The sequence below is a fragment of the Pyxicephalus adspersus genome, chromosome 1 (assembly GCF_032062135.1).
Source record: "Pyxicephalus adspersus chromosome 1, UCB_Pads_2.0, whole genome shotgun sequence".
NCBI lineage: Eukaryota > Metazoa > Chordata > Amphibia > Anura > Pyxicephalidae > Pyxicephalus > Pyxicephalus adspersus.
In genome coordinates this window covers 93445056-93462191 of record NC_092858.1, presented here as the reverse complement: position 1 = coordinate 93462191, position 17136 = coordinate 93445056, and the positions used below count along the sequence as shown (strand labels likewise).

Sequence of the window (17136 nt, the reverse complement as noted above, 5' to 3'; positions counted from 1 at the left end):
TTTGTTATTCACATTTGGTAAAAGGGCACACTGTTAGGAGAACAAAATACCAATTACTGTAGAATGGTCACCAAAAAAGGAGGAACCAAGCACACACACCCCATTGTTTATATAATTTTAGCTTGCAGGTACAGCTATAAATAAAGCTATATGATAACTTACACACTTTTCCTTGAAGGAAATGAAAAAAAAAAATACAAAAGGAATTAAATTCTTAACCATTCTGATGAAAATAATGGTCAATGTGGATTTTTGATCATGTGATCTCTGTTAAAAGGAAAGAATAAAGATCAGGCTGTTACAAAATGAACAAATGTCCAAATTTCTTGTCATGTACCTTGCATCAGAGGGAGCCTGAAGCAAAAGAATTATCCAGAATGATAAGCCATTAGGTGATCCTGTTGCTGTTAATAAACCATTCTAGCAAGAATGTTAAAAAAACGTAAGGTGTGTAACATTCAACTATTCATAGGTCCACTTCAGTGTCAAGCTATGTGTACCTACTTACAATTATTAAAAAGATTTTGGGGTATTTTTTTTTAATTCTGAGCCTGAAGATTCCTTGAAGTTTTCCTGGTTCATTGCACAACTTAAAGGGTATATTTAATATGTTGTAACTTGACAGGTTAAGTGACTGCATTGTGCTTAGCCTTAAACAAGAAGAAAATAAAGCTAATGCAGCCAGCAACTGGACAAAATAACTGATAAGCAGCAATATATTAAATTTTTGTTTGAGTCCATATAAACAGCATTTTAGGCATATTTCAAAACAAAATACACTTTTACAATATATGATTCAATTGCGTTTTATTAGGCAACAAACTTCAGTTTAGTGGTAAAAAAATACTATCTTTAAGTTATGCTCTCCTGCTTTTCCTGACGAGGGTGGTGGAACCAATAGTGATTTGCTGCAAAAAGAAAAAAAAAACATAAGTCATGTTTGCATACCGACTGTCTATATGTCATTTAGCCTGAATATTTTATCTTAAGTATGTTTTGTTGAATTTAGGTATATTGTGTAACATAAAGATTAAAATAAATCTACCTATTAAAATGTAAGTCCTGTATATAGTTTTCAGAGCACTGTATGGCTGATCACAAACACATATCATCACCTTAAAGCCAGCCTTTGCAATATGTGGCTTGAGTCGGGGTATCAATGAAAGCATACAGTGCTAAATTCTACTACACACAAAGTGTTCGGCATAAAATGTGTACTCTGCCATTTACAGATTCTTTTCTGCTTGTGTAAACTCATTACTAAATATTTTATGAGCAGTATATGCACAATGGGATTTGCTTTCTCAAATTTCCCTACTACCCAGACCCACTGGGTTTCTCAAACCTGCTTTTCAGGTACCTCCAACAATTCATTATTTGTGCATATTCACACAGGTAACTCAGCACTTTTGTATTGCTGAAAAATTAATCTACCTGTATATATGTGGGAATAGCTGCAAAACATATACTGTCATGGGACCTAAAGATTTTAGAACAAAATGTGCCAAAATGTATACATACCTCCACCATTTCATCTCCATTAACTTCTTGGACGTGAGTAAATTTATCACTCTTGCAGGTAAGTTTTCCTCCTTCTAGGTTGACAGTGACCTAAAGAAAAGAAGGCAATAACATAACATGTACACAGGATTAAAGTTTATTTATTTGAATCATTTTTTTACCATACAAAAGTATCTTTAAATCACTGTATGTGCAGGAAAAATAAAATGCAGAGCCTTTTTTAATTGTAATATTTTGGTCTGTTTACTTATTCCTATTTGTATATTCTGCCCACCTGTCCCCTAATGCACACAGGGGCATTTAACATGGTGGCATTTAGACCTGACATCCTCCTGTTAAGTGTCACATGTCACCACAACAGAGAATAAACTGGAACAAGATGTAAGGGAACATTTTCCCAAACTAGACTCTTAACACAGACTCTTCCCTTAAACAAAGATTCAAACTTACAAAGTTCCAAAATTAAGAAAATGTAAAGGTTTGTTTAATCACTAACTTCAGGCCGAGGTTAATGTACTGATTAGTATAGGGACAGACCTCATGCTCGTTCATGTAGAATTCCCTGTAGTGTCTTTTAATATTTCTAACCCATTTGGCAGAACTTATATATATAAATACAAGCATTCTTCTTTTAGTACCCTCACTCTGTAGACAAATAATAATGGTATATTTCTAGGTTTTTACCTTAAACTTTTTGCCACCAGCACTTGTGATTTCTGCTTCCTTCCCAACAGAAAATGTATTACTCTGAGATGACTTTGGGGTCTTTGATGTAACAACAAAATCATTTCCATTTTGCTGGATTTCAATCACTGGGTTAATATCTTTTGCCACTTTGACAATGTCCTCAGGCAGACCTGGAATGTAAAAGTTTATATAATACACATAACATATTTATCCTTAAAAAGTATTTTTAAATTAAATACATTTTGTTAAAGATAATTTCATGGATCCTTTTACCATTTCCAAAATTTGTGATTCATACCCCTTAAATTTGTTGATGTGGATCCACCGATTTTACTATTGCTACAATGAACCATGGCAACACTTTATTAGCAGAAATGTTAGATGAACAGTGTATCCATGGTTACAAAACTGTTCCTATGCTGAGACAAGATGCAATTTTTCTATCATTTTGCAGGGGGGTGCTGAAACAAAATCTCTCCTTGTCTTATTTTCCTTTAATTGCATTAATTGCACTTTTCTTAACATCATAACAGGATGGCAGCAAACAAAAATTTGGGACGTGATGCCATTTTCCTTCATGAATATTTAATGTACAGCGCTGTGTAATATGTTAGCGCTATCTAAATCCTGTTTAATATTATTATTCATAATAATAATAATGATAATAATAATAATAATATTAATAATATTGTGGTGATTAAAGCATAGCTGTATGTCTAACCTAAGCGCGTAGCTTTATAGGATTAGAAAACTACAGTGCACATTTACAGACATGCAAAATGTAGAGTTCCAAATCATCAAAAATAAATATTATTCCCATATTTGTAATATTTTTTGCAATTTGTAAAATTAAATAAATATTTGTGGTCTATAGTTGTGTTATCTACATGCAACCACAATCATTTTTGCAACAAAATGCCAATATTTATGCCTTAACCTCTACTTCTATTTTATTGAATCTCCCATAGCTGTTAGGAAAAATACCCAACTTACCCACAGCCCTCAAGAAATTTTCATAGTTCTCCTGAGCATAGACGTTCCAGGTTCCGTTGAAGGCCATAGTGAATCTGGCTATAGATCAGGATGCACTTGTTTAGAAGTGACAGGAGTGATAGTGCTCTTCTTTCTCCGGGACACTATATATATCTGGCTAGATATACTGACTTAGGTATTGCTAGCCATAATTATTAACCAGATAGTTATCAATTATTAATGATGTGTTTAATGGTCAAGTAAATGACCCTCAGTTCACTGTCCAGTGTTGTCTTCATATGTGAATATTATGTAATATTACCTTTTCAGTCAGTTGCCTACACTAAAAATGTGTATAGATATAATTATTACCATTTTTTATTATGACTGGCCAGATGGAATTATGATCCTCTTTTATTTCCTAATCTTTGAACAATTTAGTCTGATTAAATATAATTGTGCTTTTGCCCAAAAAAACACCACAGGTAAAGCAATATCTACCCAATGCAGTGCCCAGGGAATACTATCAGAATATATGTACACTTATCTGAACTTATCCTATTTGATCTGTTAAATTTACAATTATAAACATTTTTTATATTGATTCGATAAATTAATAAACTCTCCCCTTTGATCATGTTGGAAATTCACAGCATTCCTGTTGATTCTGATTGTACTGTCCAATGGGCAGCTCCTAGGTTCTTATCTTGGACAACTAAACAATTAAGCTACGTACACACTTCCAATTATTATCGTTGGAAAACGAACGACGAACGTTCATGCACGATATATATGAACGATCGTATAGCACCGATCCTGCACATAGAGTTAACGACACGATCGTTCGTAGATATTGTACACACAATAGATACGATCATTTGAGCGATAGAGGAACTATGTGCACGACAGGAAAGTGAACGGACGTTCGTTCATCACGCATGCTCTGAACATGGACGATCAACGAACGACCGTACACACGAACGATGTTCAACGATCGTCGTCCAATCCGATCCGTCGGTCCGGTCGTTCGTTTCCAGCGACTTTCCTCGTTCGTCGGCGTCGTTGGTTACTTTTTTACGAACGATTTTTTGCCCAATCGATCGTTCGTCGTTCGATTGGAACGATAAAAATTGGAAGTGTGTACGCACCTTTACTTTCTATTTAGGGTTGGTTTTCTGTAGTTTATCAAGACACATTTAAAAAAAAAAATCTTTTTAATTAGCAATTTGCATAGCTAAATTGCCCACCCAATCAGTACACCCGATTTAGAATCCACTGGATGGTAAATTTGAAAGTATCATAAATCTGTCCTTATTCAGGCAAACTAAACTCATGGTTAATAAATGCATACCATTTTTGAAAACATGTGTTATTGTGTCTTCAGCTTGTACCCTCAGCATTTACCTATTAAAACAATCTTTAAAGAGACAATCACACTGGATATTGTGGGCAGATGAAAATGGATCTTAATAAAGACTCTTAAGTCTCTTAATAAACATCCTGTACTGGTCATATTGGCGAGAACATTATCCCAACATCTAAAAATACATGATACTGGTTTCAGAAGTATATCCTAACTTGTTATTTTATAAACAAATTTCATTTTTTATTCCCAGAAATTCACAATATACAATTCTAATGATAATGTACCAGAGAATACATTTTGGACAACAGCCCCTAGTTCAGTATTAAATGGGCATTTCCCTCCATGTTTCATACTTTTCCAAACTGTTTGGAATCCTCACTTAATTTTTTCAACCAAGTCAATACTAATTATTTAATAGAAAGAAAGTTGTCCTGGAAAAAGAAAACGATGAGACAGATTGAGGTGAATGCAAACACAGTCTGTCATAGGGGGAGCTGGTGTTGAGGGTCAAAGATTTGTAAAAATTAGGTTTGTAAGATGCTCTGTAAGAGATATATTAGTTTAGAGAATGACAACATTTTTATCAAATGGCACCTACCAAACAAGGACAGCAGCAAGCTTTCCTACTTATCAAATTCTTCCAATGTTTCCTGTATCAGTGGGGGTAGTTTTAATAAAAAATAGAGAAAGGCTGTTGTCCTAGATAGGTAATATTAATGTGATATTCACCATTCATTGTCTTGATTTTATGGGTTCCAAGGATAATATAGCAAGAGACAACTTTAGGAATAAGGCAGCGAACACACATTCAATATTTGCTGCTATGGAGAGGGGAGATGGAGAATAAGCAAGCGTCACCTTGCTCTTTTCTTTGACTTGTACTGCGGTCGTTCATCGCTGGTCATTCATGGACCTATCTCGCCCAACAAGAGCCTGACCGTTCATATTGGGCGAGGATCATCAGACGTGTGTACACTTATTTAGAAGTAACATGAGATACCAGAAGATATACTTGTGAGTTTATACCTGGAAAGTGGTAAGAGCCTTTGGGTTACATTGCTTTACCTTCCATTATTGAATGTTATCTCAATCCTAAATGAAACATTGTTCTTGCAATATTAGAAAAGAAATTGTGCACAAAAGTGTAGGTACTTTTACTTAAAAGTGGCTCTGTATAACCTATAGCTACATCTTTTCACAATAGTAGCCAGCAACCATTTTAAACCAAATCTAAATCTTCAGCACCAGGGAGAAAATGTTCAATGACATAGTTTACTTTTAGCCCATTTGTATCTGTCAGTAAAACAGGATAGCAGAGGGTGCCTATGATACATCTATGAAGAATAACCCTGACTATTAGTCACCCAGTTCAGCCCTCTTAGTTGGACAAGTACATCCTCAGTACCAGCCCCCACACTGGACTGGTTATCCCAGTCTCTTCAACAGACTCCCAGTTTGTTCACACACAGCACAACTTTCTGGAGAGTTTCTTACCACCAATTTTATTCAGCATCCATCTCCTTGGGTTCACTGTCCATTTTAAGAACAGACTGGAAAAACACTCCCAGTGTGACCTGCTACGTTGCTGCACTTGCAGCAATTGGTGACTGAATGCAAACCATGACTAATTACCCACCTTTCTTTATTTAGATACTTTTATAATGGTAACTGTTATATACGGTATGCTGTAATGTTTATCAGGTAGAACCATTACAGTAAAATTCAAGGTTAGTAGGAGAGAAGCCAATACAACCATCGCCTACCATCACTTGGGGTCAAATTGGGGCATCCTATTAGACACAGTCAAGTGACCGTCCTAAACAGTATGTGGTTGCTTTTTTTTCTTAATGCCAACCTGCAGGCATTTTTGCAAGACCTTTAACTCCTTCTCCTATTTTTTAAATAGTTATAGAACTAAATTACACTCCACTCCCTCCTTCATTTCTTCCATGTGCTTCTCAACAAATGACTGTTAGTCCTCCTCTGGGTTGACTGAAACCAGTCATTGTTGGAGGATGCCAAAACTTCAGTCTAGGTCTTAGGCTACATACACGCGTACAATAATTGTCGTTGGAAAGGATCTTTCACAATCCTTTCTGACGACAAATGACTGCGCAATGCATGAATGAGCTTTGTACATACAGCACCGTTCTGTTCTATCAAGAGGGGAGGGGGGAGAAAGATGGAATGGCACCTTGCTGCGCTCTCCCCTAGATAGTTTCACTGTACACACTCCAGATTCTCATCCGATATCAGCCCTGATGCAAAAATTGGATGAAAATCACTAGACGTGTGTACCTAGCTTTACAGTACAATATTTCAGGGAATGGCACCACTGTCATAATGTGAACTATGTTCTCTGCAGAACTGAAGGCCAGCAAAGCTGAAAGGGAAAGTCATAACATGACTGGCTAGAAAACACATGAAAAAAGGTATGTATACTGACATTCCTAATTATTGCATATGGGAATGAGGGAGCTGCCTAACTTTAACTAATTGCATACTTTCCTAAATATTTTGCAACACATTTTTTGCAGCACCTTTGTAATAATCAATTTACTTCCAAACTGATAAATTGTATAAACTAAAAAGTGGAAGATCACAAAATATCAAAACAAAATAATTTTTTAAAATCCATCTTGTCAGCGCTTATGGCGTGTCAAATGTTGCCAGCCATAAAAATATTATGCCGTAATCTTCATTGTCTTTAATGCCAGGCTTTTACCTAGAGGTTTTCTTGACACATATTTTGTATATGTGTAATACATTGTTTATTGTGAAGTATGATTTGTGTATGATGGGAAGCAGATATAATAATGGACACAGAGATTTCCAAACTCTTGCAGGTTTTCAAGGCTGGATGAGGTCACATCTCTGTTGTAGAGTAGGAGGTCTAGAGACCTCTGCACACCCATAAGTGTCCCCATAAGTACATCCACCTAGGTATTGGTGTCCTAAAAACATATTGATAATCAACAGTTCAGGACAGGTCTCATATAGTAAAATGTATAAAATGATTTTTGTTACATTTTCTTTTATCATACTAGCAGGAAGGTGCAGTGCAGTTATCTGTCAGAAATGTAATAAAAAGTTAAGGTTTTAGCTATTTTTTCATAAAATATGATATTATTGTAACAAAGGGGTAGAAAAGCACATATTCGAAAGGCAAAAACCTGGGCTCAAAGGCTGGGAGTGCTGCTCCCAGGATGAGTGGTATTGTATCCTTGCAGACTGTACTGGGGCTTCATGGTGGGTGAGTGGCCAAGCAGCTGTAAAGGTGCAGGTCTGAACCTGTCCTTACATTAGTGTTGTGAGCATTTTAATTACTTTGTAAACCTGTCTTTTTTATGAAGCTCAAGACACCCAGTTACCTCGAAGCAGCTTATCAGCAGCCTGGCTTCAGGTAGGGTGGGGGTCATTATCACAGTGCCATCCATGCAGGTGAGCATTTCTAGCAGTTGTCTGCATGCCAGAACAGAATGCCCAATAACTCTCACTCACCTTTTAGCTCTTCACCTGTGAAAAGTCAGGGGTGTCATTTAACCAGGTAAAATACCTTCACCTATACACACTCCCACATGCCACCCTCCTCAGGGGATTTAAATCCCCCTATGGGCTTAATCATGACATGTATATGTTCTTTGCATGTGTGCTTTGGTTTCCCCCTGAAAAATATAATGTTAAGTAAATGTCTTCCAAACACTCTGTGTATGTATCTGTAAGGAATATTGGCTGATAACAAGCAGGTATTAAAAAAATGCAAGTACATTACATTTGCATACTCAGAACTCAGGCACAAAAGTTTAAAACCCAGTATGATTTATTTAAGAGACATTTAGTGTGTGTGTAATAACTATAATAACTATTTTACATGGGGAATCCAACTGTGTAACTGAGACAAAGAATTTTAAGCTTGTGAATGAAGCCCAGGTTACTGACCTTACAAAACTATGACTAAGAATGCAACAGTAAGAAATAGTAACTGATATGCTGACCTTTAAACAAAGTCTAGGTTACTAACCTTTTAGAACTGGTTTGTGTCAGGGAAAGTTCACTGAACTCTTTTGCTATGAAAATGACAAGGCCATAACCCTAGTAAAAAAAAAATATAAATTTTGAATACAAGTATCCATTCAGACCCTATGGTAAGAATGCTAAAACTTGTATAGATACCCCTAAATACCTGCATGTATATATTTGTTTTTTATACTTAAAGGTTTTTTTTTTAATTTTCATTGGAACTTTGACATTTGGCCTCTATTACCAAAAGCTCATGATTAAATACCTCAAACAATATCAGAATTAAATATGAGAATGACATTTTTTTCACATTGTTCACACTCTAGGGTTCACTAATGAAAGTGTATCCTCTCCAGCCTTGGAGAGCTTTAATAAATAAGACCCTATAAGTTTATTGCACAAAGCACACTCAAGTAGGGTTGAGAAGGCTGGAAGGTATATATTTCTGCCTGTGTCTCTGTTACAGTGGTGAAGTGCAGTGTAAACTTCAAGTCTTATGTAGATACACTAAATATGAAAATTTGAACACTAAAGTAAAATAAAATAGCAGAAAATCCCTAAATGGAGAAATGAAAACAAACACAAATATACACAGAGTTGTTTTATTTAGATAATAATTGAAATCTTTCTGCAGAATTCACACAATTTTTTTTTATTAAGTATTATAATTTCTCTTTCTCATTGTGATATCAGTTACTCTAGGTTTGCAGTTATGTCCGGTGTGTTTTTTAGTTCTTCTGGTTCTTCACCATGCTTAAATACACTTACAGTCACCTGCCCGATCTCTGAGCCATACTTGTTTTTCACAGTTATACAATACCGGCCTGAATCTTCAGCACAGATCTTCTCTATGGTCATAGTTACCACAGTACCCTTCACGTCAAGTTTATAGCGATCCTTGAATATCACTTTCTTATCATTCTTTACCCAAGAGACTTCAGGAGCAGGGTCTCCAGATATGTGGCATGTCAAACACAAAGTCTGGCAATACAAACAGGAAAACTGACATGATTTCAACATTCTGGAAATATGTGCACAATACAAAATATTTGTTTAAATAATCTGAAAAATATTTTTGCCCAAAAGTTTTTTGGTTGCGGGTATAGTTTATAGCAGTGTTTCTCAACCTTTTAAAAAAATTGGGGAACCTTTGGGAATAACTTTTAGTTCTTCATGGAACCCCTGCTACAATTACTTTATCCACAGCTCACAGTACATTATTGTGGTGGTTATTGAGAAGAATGTCACATTACTGTCCAGTGGGCAGAATGCCACAGGTAGACAAAAAGATCTTTGGTGTCTGTCACAAATGCTAATTCCTCAAGGAAACCCTAACAACCTCTGGAGGAACCCTGGTTGAGAAACACTGGTTTATAACATATCTAGAGATCAGTTTTTTTTTCACAAAAGTAGGAACAAATTGAGAGAACTGGAAAGCAAAATACCCAACACTTTATATATCATCTTAAGGTGGAGATAGCAGGGGGGAAGCAAAACAAATAAATAGCCTTTCTTGCAGAAAGCATTTACATATAGAACAGTTGCTCTGATTTATTTTTGTAGAAATGCCTTGATAAAATGTTGTTGTACTATTTTACACACTGCATATGGGTGAATACCTAGATGTAGTGGGCTGGAGTTCTTCAAGGCTGGAAAGGATACATTTTCATCAGTAAACCGTTGTGATCCAGAAAACCTGGAGTGGAAGTAGCAAATGCCTTATAAGAAATCAATTCCAGGTTTGCTGGATCCCCCAGATTCACTTATGAAAGTCTATCCTCCCCAGCCTTGGAAAGCTTTATTGAATCAAATATAAATCTTATGGCATGAACTACAAAGCAGTGACTAATTTTAAACATACCTTATCCACCATTATTGTTGCCAAATCTGGAAGACCTCGAACCACCTTAGCACGATCTAGAAGTATAATAAACACATAGATTACAGGAGCAGATGTGAACTCACCGTATTCCACTAGTGATCAGAATACTGGATTTAGAAGTACGAATGTGCTGGGCCTGGGTCATAAGCAGTGTGAATGAGGCACTGTGATACCATTGCTCATTTTGAGATATTTAGTGGTATACTGTCTGCAAGAGTAAGCTAATCAGTGTTGCTGTGTCAAGCAAGAATTTGCTCCCTGAGATACTTCTCCTGGAAGTTCCACTATTGCTTTGGTTGTTATGCATCTTAATGAAGTCTAAACCCAAGTTGTGTACACATGCTAGAATATCATCTTCTGAGACAAATCTTTGTGATCATGTTGGATGAAAATCTAGAGTTTGTATAGCTGTCCCCTGTTAGAAGGCTAAATGAACATCAGAAATGAATGCTGCTGCTTATGAATAGGGAGGACTCAAAGTTTAATGATGGCCATACACTGGTGGGCAGGTGCCAGACAATTAAACAGTTGATGGTTACATATGTGTTCCTATTGACCAGGCCCATTCTTTGCCCAATCAATGTCGCTCCTCCTGCTCCCACCACCATAATGGGGGAGGTCCTCCCGCTACGTTTTAATATTGGTGGTCAGAGCAAGGGAAAGCAACATTGATTTCGCAAAGAATGTGAACACACATATACCAGGCATTGTTGTACCTTGGTTTATAAGTATTGGGGAATACCATAAATGAGACTGACAGGAAGAGGACTTGTTAAATGTGATTTTTCATGGCAATCATGACTTCCACTTACTTTTTTCTATTATCTGAGCTTCCCTAGAAAAAAATAAATAAAAAAAATTACATGTTTTGAATACTGATAAACAGTATGATTAACATACATTTTTACAAACATTTCTTTAAAATAAATGTGTTGGCTCACAAGACCAATTGACCACTCTTATTCAGTTGTACCATGTACATTTAAAGCAGAAACAACTCATAGGACCAAATGAAAAAATTGGGTCACTGTCAGCTTTTTGTCAAAAAGACGTTCACTTCACTTCTTGTAGCTGGACTACAAGAGGCCCACACCAGGTTCTTCAGTTTTCTAACATACCGATTTGGTGCAATATTTTGTGTCTTTTATGTCTCTATAGAATTAAGCTTTAAGAAATGTTAACAGTCAGACTATTTACTGGCATTTACTGTCTGTGGGTGCAATAAGCTTCCTACTGAATCAGGAACTAGTACTGTTAAATCAGGAACAAACAGAGCAATCCACATGGCTGACATGTAAAAATCAAAACTGTAGATGAACATATTTGGACATCCTTTAGCATACTTAGCAAATAGATATGAATTATATAAAAATGTATATTTAGGTGTTTTGGAGGAGCAAGCATTTCACTGGTAGTAAAAAGTAAATACATTGTTAGTACTTACTTGCATTTCTGATGTTCTGCCATTGCATCATCAAATGCTGAAAAGGAAAAAGAGAAATAAGGAGAATTTGGCTATATCACACAAGCACGTGTACATAATTATTCCATTTTAGGAAAAAATGGCTATATACATATATTATTATTAATAATAATAAAAAACAGTATTTATATACCGCCAACATATTAGGCAGTGCTGTACAATAAATAGGGGTTGCAAATAACAGACGAATACAGAGAGTGACACAGGAGGAGAGGACCCTGCCCCAAATAAGAAGTAGTGATGGTTTCAAAAGACAGAGGAAGATGGGTAGTCAAGTTTGAAAAAATTGGTTTTGAGTGCTCTTTTAAATGAGCAGAAAGTAGGAGCAAGCCGAATAGGATGAAGAAGACCATTCCAGGGAGTCGGGGCAGCTCTAGAGAAGTCTTGTAGCCGTAAGTGTGATGAGTTTATGGGAAATAAGTTGTAGGTCATCGGAGGAGCGAAGAGAGCAGCTAGGGAAGTATTTTTTTTACCAGGTCAGAAATGTAAGTGAGACAAGAACTGTGGAGGGATTTGAAGGCAAAGCACAGGAGCTTGAATTTGATTTTAAGGTGAAATGGAAGCCAATTAAGAGAACTACAAAGAGATGCAGCGGAAGAGGAGCGGAGGGAAGGATGGATGAGTCTGGGCGCAGCATTCATAATAGATTGGATAGGAGAAAGTCGGGTTAGTGGAATACCAGAGAGGAGGAGGTTACAGTAGTCTAGACGAGAGATGATAAGAGCGTGTACAAGGCGTTCGGTGGTCTCAGGGGACAGGTAGGGGTGGATTTTGGAGATGCAGGTGAAATTGACAGGACCCGGAAATGTTCTGAATATCGGGGGTAAATGAGAGGGCAGAATCAAAGGTGACGCCATATAAAATTATATATATATTCATGTTCTTTACTGTATTTTTTACTACAAAACACATAATAAACATGAAAATTTCTATAATTAGTATATACAAATTACCCTTGCCACTCAAGTCAAGAGTCCTCTTATGAATGTCCTTGCCATCAAACAGTTCCAGGGTGTACAGGCCTCGATCTGAATCCGTAGGATTTATTATGTGCAGCCAAACCTGCTCCATTGTGCTTCCTGATTTAAGTCGATCTGTACTGCTTAATTTCTTATCTCTGGATGTAACAGAAATTACTGTGAGTTTTCTTTAAATCCTAATTTTTCTTTAAAGGATATTGAAGAAAGCCAAAATGGTTATTTTGTAACATAAAAACAGAATCATCCAAACTATGAAAAGATATTGATAAATCCGTTATTGTAATACATGAGTGAGAAGCTTCTGACTGCAACTCTCATCTTGGAACTCCCAATCAAAGAAACCACTTATCTGTTAGGGTTCAGCTACACTGCAGTAGAATTGCTTATTTGCTTCCCTGAAACCAGCTTTTTTAGGGAAAATGTAGACAATTGCTAGGTGATTACAGGCTTACTTTACTACACCAGTACTATATTCTTACCTAAATCCAAATTGAAAATGCTCTATGTAAAGGGTATCATATATAAATAATATTGATCTAAAAGTATCTAAAGCAAAATGTTTCCTGTAGCAGTCACCAGCAAGTGACAGCGAGGGATAATTCACGTTTAGTTTGTTTTTAAAACAAAAAATGGTGAGTGGACAGATGACCATACCCATATTTATATTTATTAAATGACTCTTTTTAATTTAAAAATTAAGTAGTAAATATTTGTGGTTGTACATGTGTTAATATTAGTTTTGTGAGTTCATTCTATCCAATGATCCCAAATTCTGTAAAACTTATTTAATGGGCTTCCACTGTATTCTCCCAGTGTAGCAAAATTTCACCTAGGTTAGTGAATGAGGTGCACTTTTGCTGACATCAGCCATCCAATTAAGCAAAATTGCAATTTTTATATTTACTTGCAAATAATTAGGTTTTCTTTAAGCTTTCTGAATAATTAATTTTGCTTGGTATACAGCCCAGATAATAGATGTTTCTCTTTTGTAAAATAACCCCAGTGAGTTCTTTGTGACTAATAATGTACATTGATATCAGGGTACTCAGTTTTATTCCCTCTAATGAATATGAATATAGATAAACATACTTGTGGTGCCACACAGGATTCATGCTCTCCGTGAAATATTTCACATCGCTATAGATCTTTATTCCTTCAGCTGTGCCTTTACATTTCAGCGGCGAAGCAGACAATGCTTGTAAAAGAGAACATTATATTGGTTAGTTAAAAATTCAGAAATCCCTACTATCCCAGCTATTATACATTACTCATGAACAAATAAAATGTTTTATGTTTAGCATTTAGGTTTTTATTGTTATGTGTTGTTGGAGATTAACAGCTTGAATTTTACGATGCAATGAAGTAGAAATATAATGGCTTAGGGCTGGTCATGGAGAAAAATCAGACTATAGCCAATTCAGTGGGATACCAATTAAACCATTTCCAAGTTTTGGTTTGTTAAAGGAAACTGGAGCATACACATTCCATGCAGACAGTCTCCCTATCTCTTTAGGACATTGATTCTTTGACCTTCATGCTACAAAAGGAGCTTGGTAAACAGTTAAGTGAGGCCCGTAGCCGTAGGAATTTAGGCACAGGGCCTACATGACGGGGTGGTAGGCCTAGCCCAGGGGTGTTAAGGGTTAATAAAATGTAGTGAGGCTAGAGGGGGTTGTGCTTGTGTGGAGCGTGGAGTAGGAGGGGATTAGGAATAGGATGAGTTAAAAGGGCCTGGATGGAAGTGAGAGGCCCTCTTTTGGAAGAAAAAGTTTGATAAATATTTTGAAAATGTGGTTAATTTTAGCGGTTGGGGTCTTGGAAGGCAAGGATCCAGTGCATTGGTAAAGTGGTGGTATTTGGCAGGGGGGGATGCTCTTTGGTGGGGTCTCCCCCTTTATGGTGAACGGATGATTATGACTCCTGAGGCGGTGCTGGGCGGCTAGGGGCCAAGGTGGAGATGTTGGAAGAGTTAAAGTCCTGTTGGGTGTGGATTTTGCCTTCTGAGACCTGCAGCCTGGTTGTTTGGGTGTAGAACTGGGAGTATGGAGTTTGATAACATTATGGATATTGTTGTTATGGTTAGGTATTAAAAAAAGGGAAAAATTAGGTTGTTGGTTAAATAGGTTATATTCAATATAATATGTTTGCGTTATATAATCCCGGTTAAGTAATAATAATGGAGTGTTATGTTATGTTAATGTATGCTTGCATATCAAAAGTGTAAATGTATTTATTTATTTGTCATTTATTTATTTATTGGTGTTTAAATAAACAGCTGCTTGCCAGCCAATTTAAATCCAAGATTGGTGTCTGGGTATTTATTGGTGGGGGAATGGTTGGTTAGCAAATGGGGGGTTCGGGGAGAGGCGGAGGTTCTGATGGTGGTGGTGAAGGATGGGCTAGAGTGTCTGAGCTACCCTCATCATGGTAAATACTCTTTGGTGTTTGGTTAGCGCTCACTGTCATGAGAAATGCTGCAACTGTATGGATGAGAATTTTTCCCATACTATACAGTACATATACAGGTAATATGCAGACACATGTCTTTAGGTACCCATACACATTTTTCCTATATTACAATGTTTTCATATAGGTCTGTCTTTAGTTTATAAAGAGACATTTTTTCTCATTTTTTTCATAGAATATAGTTTTTAGGGTTGATATTATTTTGACTTTGTAAATAAATGTGGACTATCTGTCCACTATTTGTTGTAACTGAGATTCGAAAACTCCTACTTATACACTTACCACTTATTTTACAAATCTCATGCATTAGGTCGTCAAAACCTAAAAAAATAAAAAGGGAACAAAATGCAAGGGATTACAAAAATTACAGTAATAAAAGTAGCATTCTTTAATTAAAGTGTATAAGGTAAAAAATAAGTGAATACACCGACAAATGTATTCCATCTCGTCACATTGTAGTACAAATCAAAATAATATTGAATATAACATATTATATAACAAACAATTTTATATATCCTCCAGCTTAATAATGATCATCACACCTACCTTCTTTGGTAAGATCCAGTTCAGTCGTGTCCTCTCCTCTGCTATCTTTTACTACAGCTTTGTAAAGACCTTTATCTTCATTTGTGAACTAGAAATAATTATATATAAAGTAAATCATATGTAAAACCTGCTAAACATGTGTTTTCATTATCTAACTACTAAACATTAATTAATGATATCAAAAAAAGAACTTTCATTAAAAACCAAATTAGGTTTCACTATTTATACAGTAATTTAATATACAGTAATAAATATGCTCATCTTTCTTTGTAATTCTTAATACTAAATGCTGAAGTAAGAACTAAAATATTATAGAAAGTTGGGCTGCATTTGCCTTAACACCAGTGAATCTGTGTTTGAATAACCAAATGAATATATTTTAAAGTGTACCCACAACCAAAAACTTTTTTATTATCTTTTAAAGAGATCATGGGGTTTTTCTTTCTTTTTTTGCTGTGTCCTGTTTAGGAAAGTTCCTTTCACTTTAAAGACACAACAGAGAGTGAGAAGAAATCCCTTCTTAGACTGTTATTGGAACAGGTGTCCCCATTGAAATATTTCACGTACTGTTGTTGATTGTCGTGAACACATTGTTGCTTTGCTTTAACCTACCTTTTTAATTATCAGCGTTCCCGAGCCAGTTTCATTATCAAATTGTCCATTAGGTAGTGGTTTGTTGTCCACAGACCACTTGAGGGTTGTCTCTTTGCTAGTATTTGTCACCTGCAAGGAACAAAGCTCTTTAACCTCTGTTTGGCTGTTGAAAATTGAGACCATAAAAACCGACAAATAGAAGTATGCGCAAGTGCTTAGAATACCTATGTATTTGTGTGACATGGTTGTTCAGTGGCTAGCACTGTACTTGTTCAGCGCTAGGATTTCAGGTAAAAATCAAATGTGATGGGTTTCCTCTCGGCGCTCAGGTACCCCCCCCCCCCAAAAAATAAACAAAACAAAACATCCCAGTGATATCTTTTTAAAGTTTGGGGCATTTGATTGTGAGCCTCCTCCTAGAATAGTTAGTTACATAACTACCTGTACAGCAGTGTTTAAATACTCATAAATTGACATTATATACCGTAAGTATAAATAGTAGTGCTATTATAATTCTTTGAGATAAACTAGCAGTTCCTAGATTAGTAGAATAAAGTAGATTTTTGATATAGTTTAAATAGTAAATTAGTGAATAGGAGAGGAGATTTCCCTTCAGGGA

At 36.0% G+C, this 17136-nt stretch overlaps 2 protein-coding genes across 3 annotated transcripts in view; both read right to left on the bottom strand.

Annotated features, from left to right (window-relative positions):
- Positions 1–790: 790 nt before the first annotated feature.
- On the bottom strand, positions 791–3360 carry LOC140336320 (fatty acid-binding protein, liver). Its single transcript, XM_072419325.1, has 4 exons — positions 3202–3360; positions 2206–2378; positions 1522–1611; positions 791–908 (listed from the first exon to the last, which is right to left on the bottom strand). Exons 1-4 carry the CDS (start codon positions 3266–3268, stop codon positions 858–860), a joined length of 381 nt encoding a protein of 126 aa, XP_072275426.1. The 5' UTR covers positions 3269–3360; the 3' UTR covers positions 791–857.
- Positions 3361–9154: 5794 nt separating this feature from the next.
- The window catches only part of MYOM3 (myomesin 3), a 57757-nt gene continuing 49775 nt past the window's right edge, over positions 9155–17136 (bottom strand). For both annotated transcript variants that reach the window (XM_072419303.1, XM_072419294.1), the window contains exons 29-37: positions 16536–16646; positions 15924–16011; positions 15660–15698; positions 14001–14106; positions 12885–13048; positions 11893–11929; positions 11261–11283; positions 10428–10483; positions 9155–9547 (exon numbers count right to left, since the gene is read on the bottom strand). In XM_072419303.1, the coding sequence (XP_072275404.1) occupies positions 9260–9547; positions 10428–10483; positions 11261–11283; positions 11893–11929; positions 12885–13048; positions 14001–14106; positions 15660–15698; positions 15924–16011; positions 16536–16646 (912 nt within the window). In that variant the 3' untranslated portion in view covers positions 9155–9259. The remainder of the gene's footprint in view (positions 9548–10427; positions 10484–11260; positions 11284–11892; positions 11930–12884; positions 13049–14000; positions 14107–15659; positions 15699–15923; positions 16012–16535; positions 16647–17136) is intronic.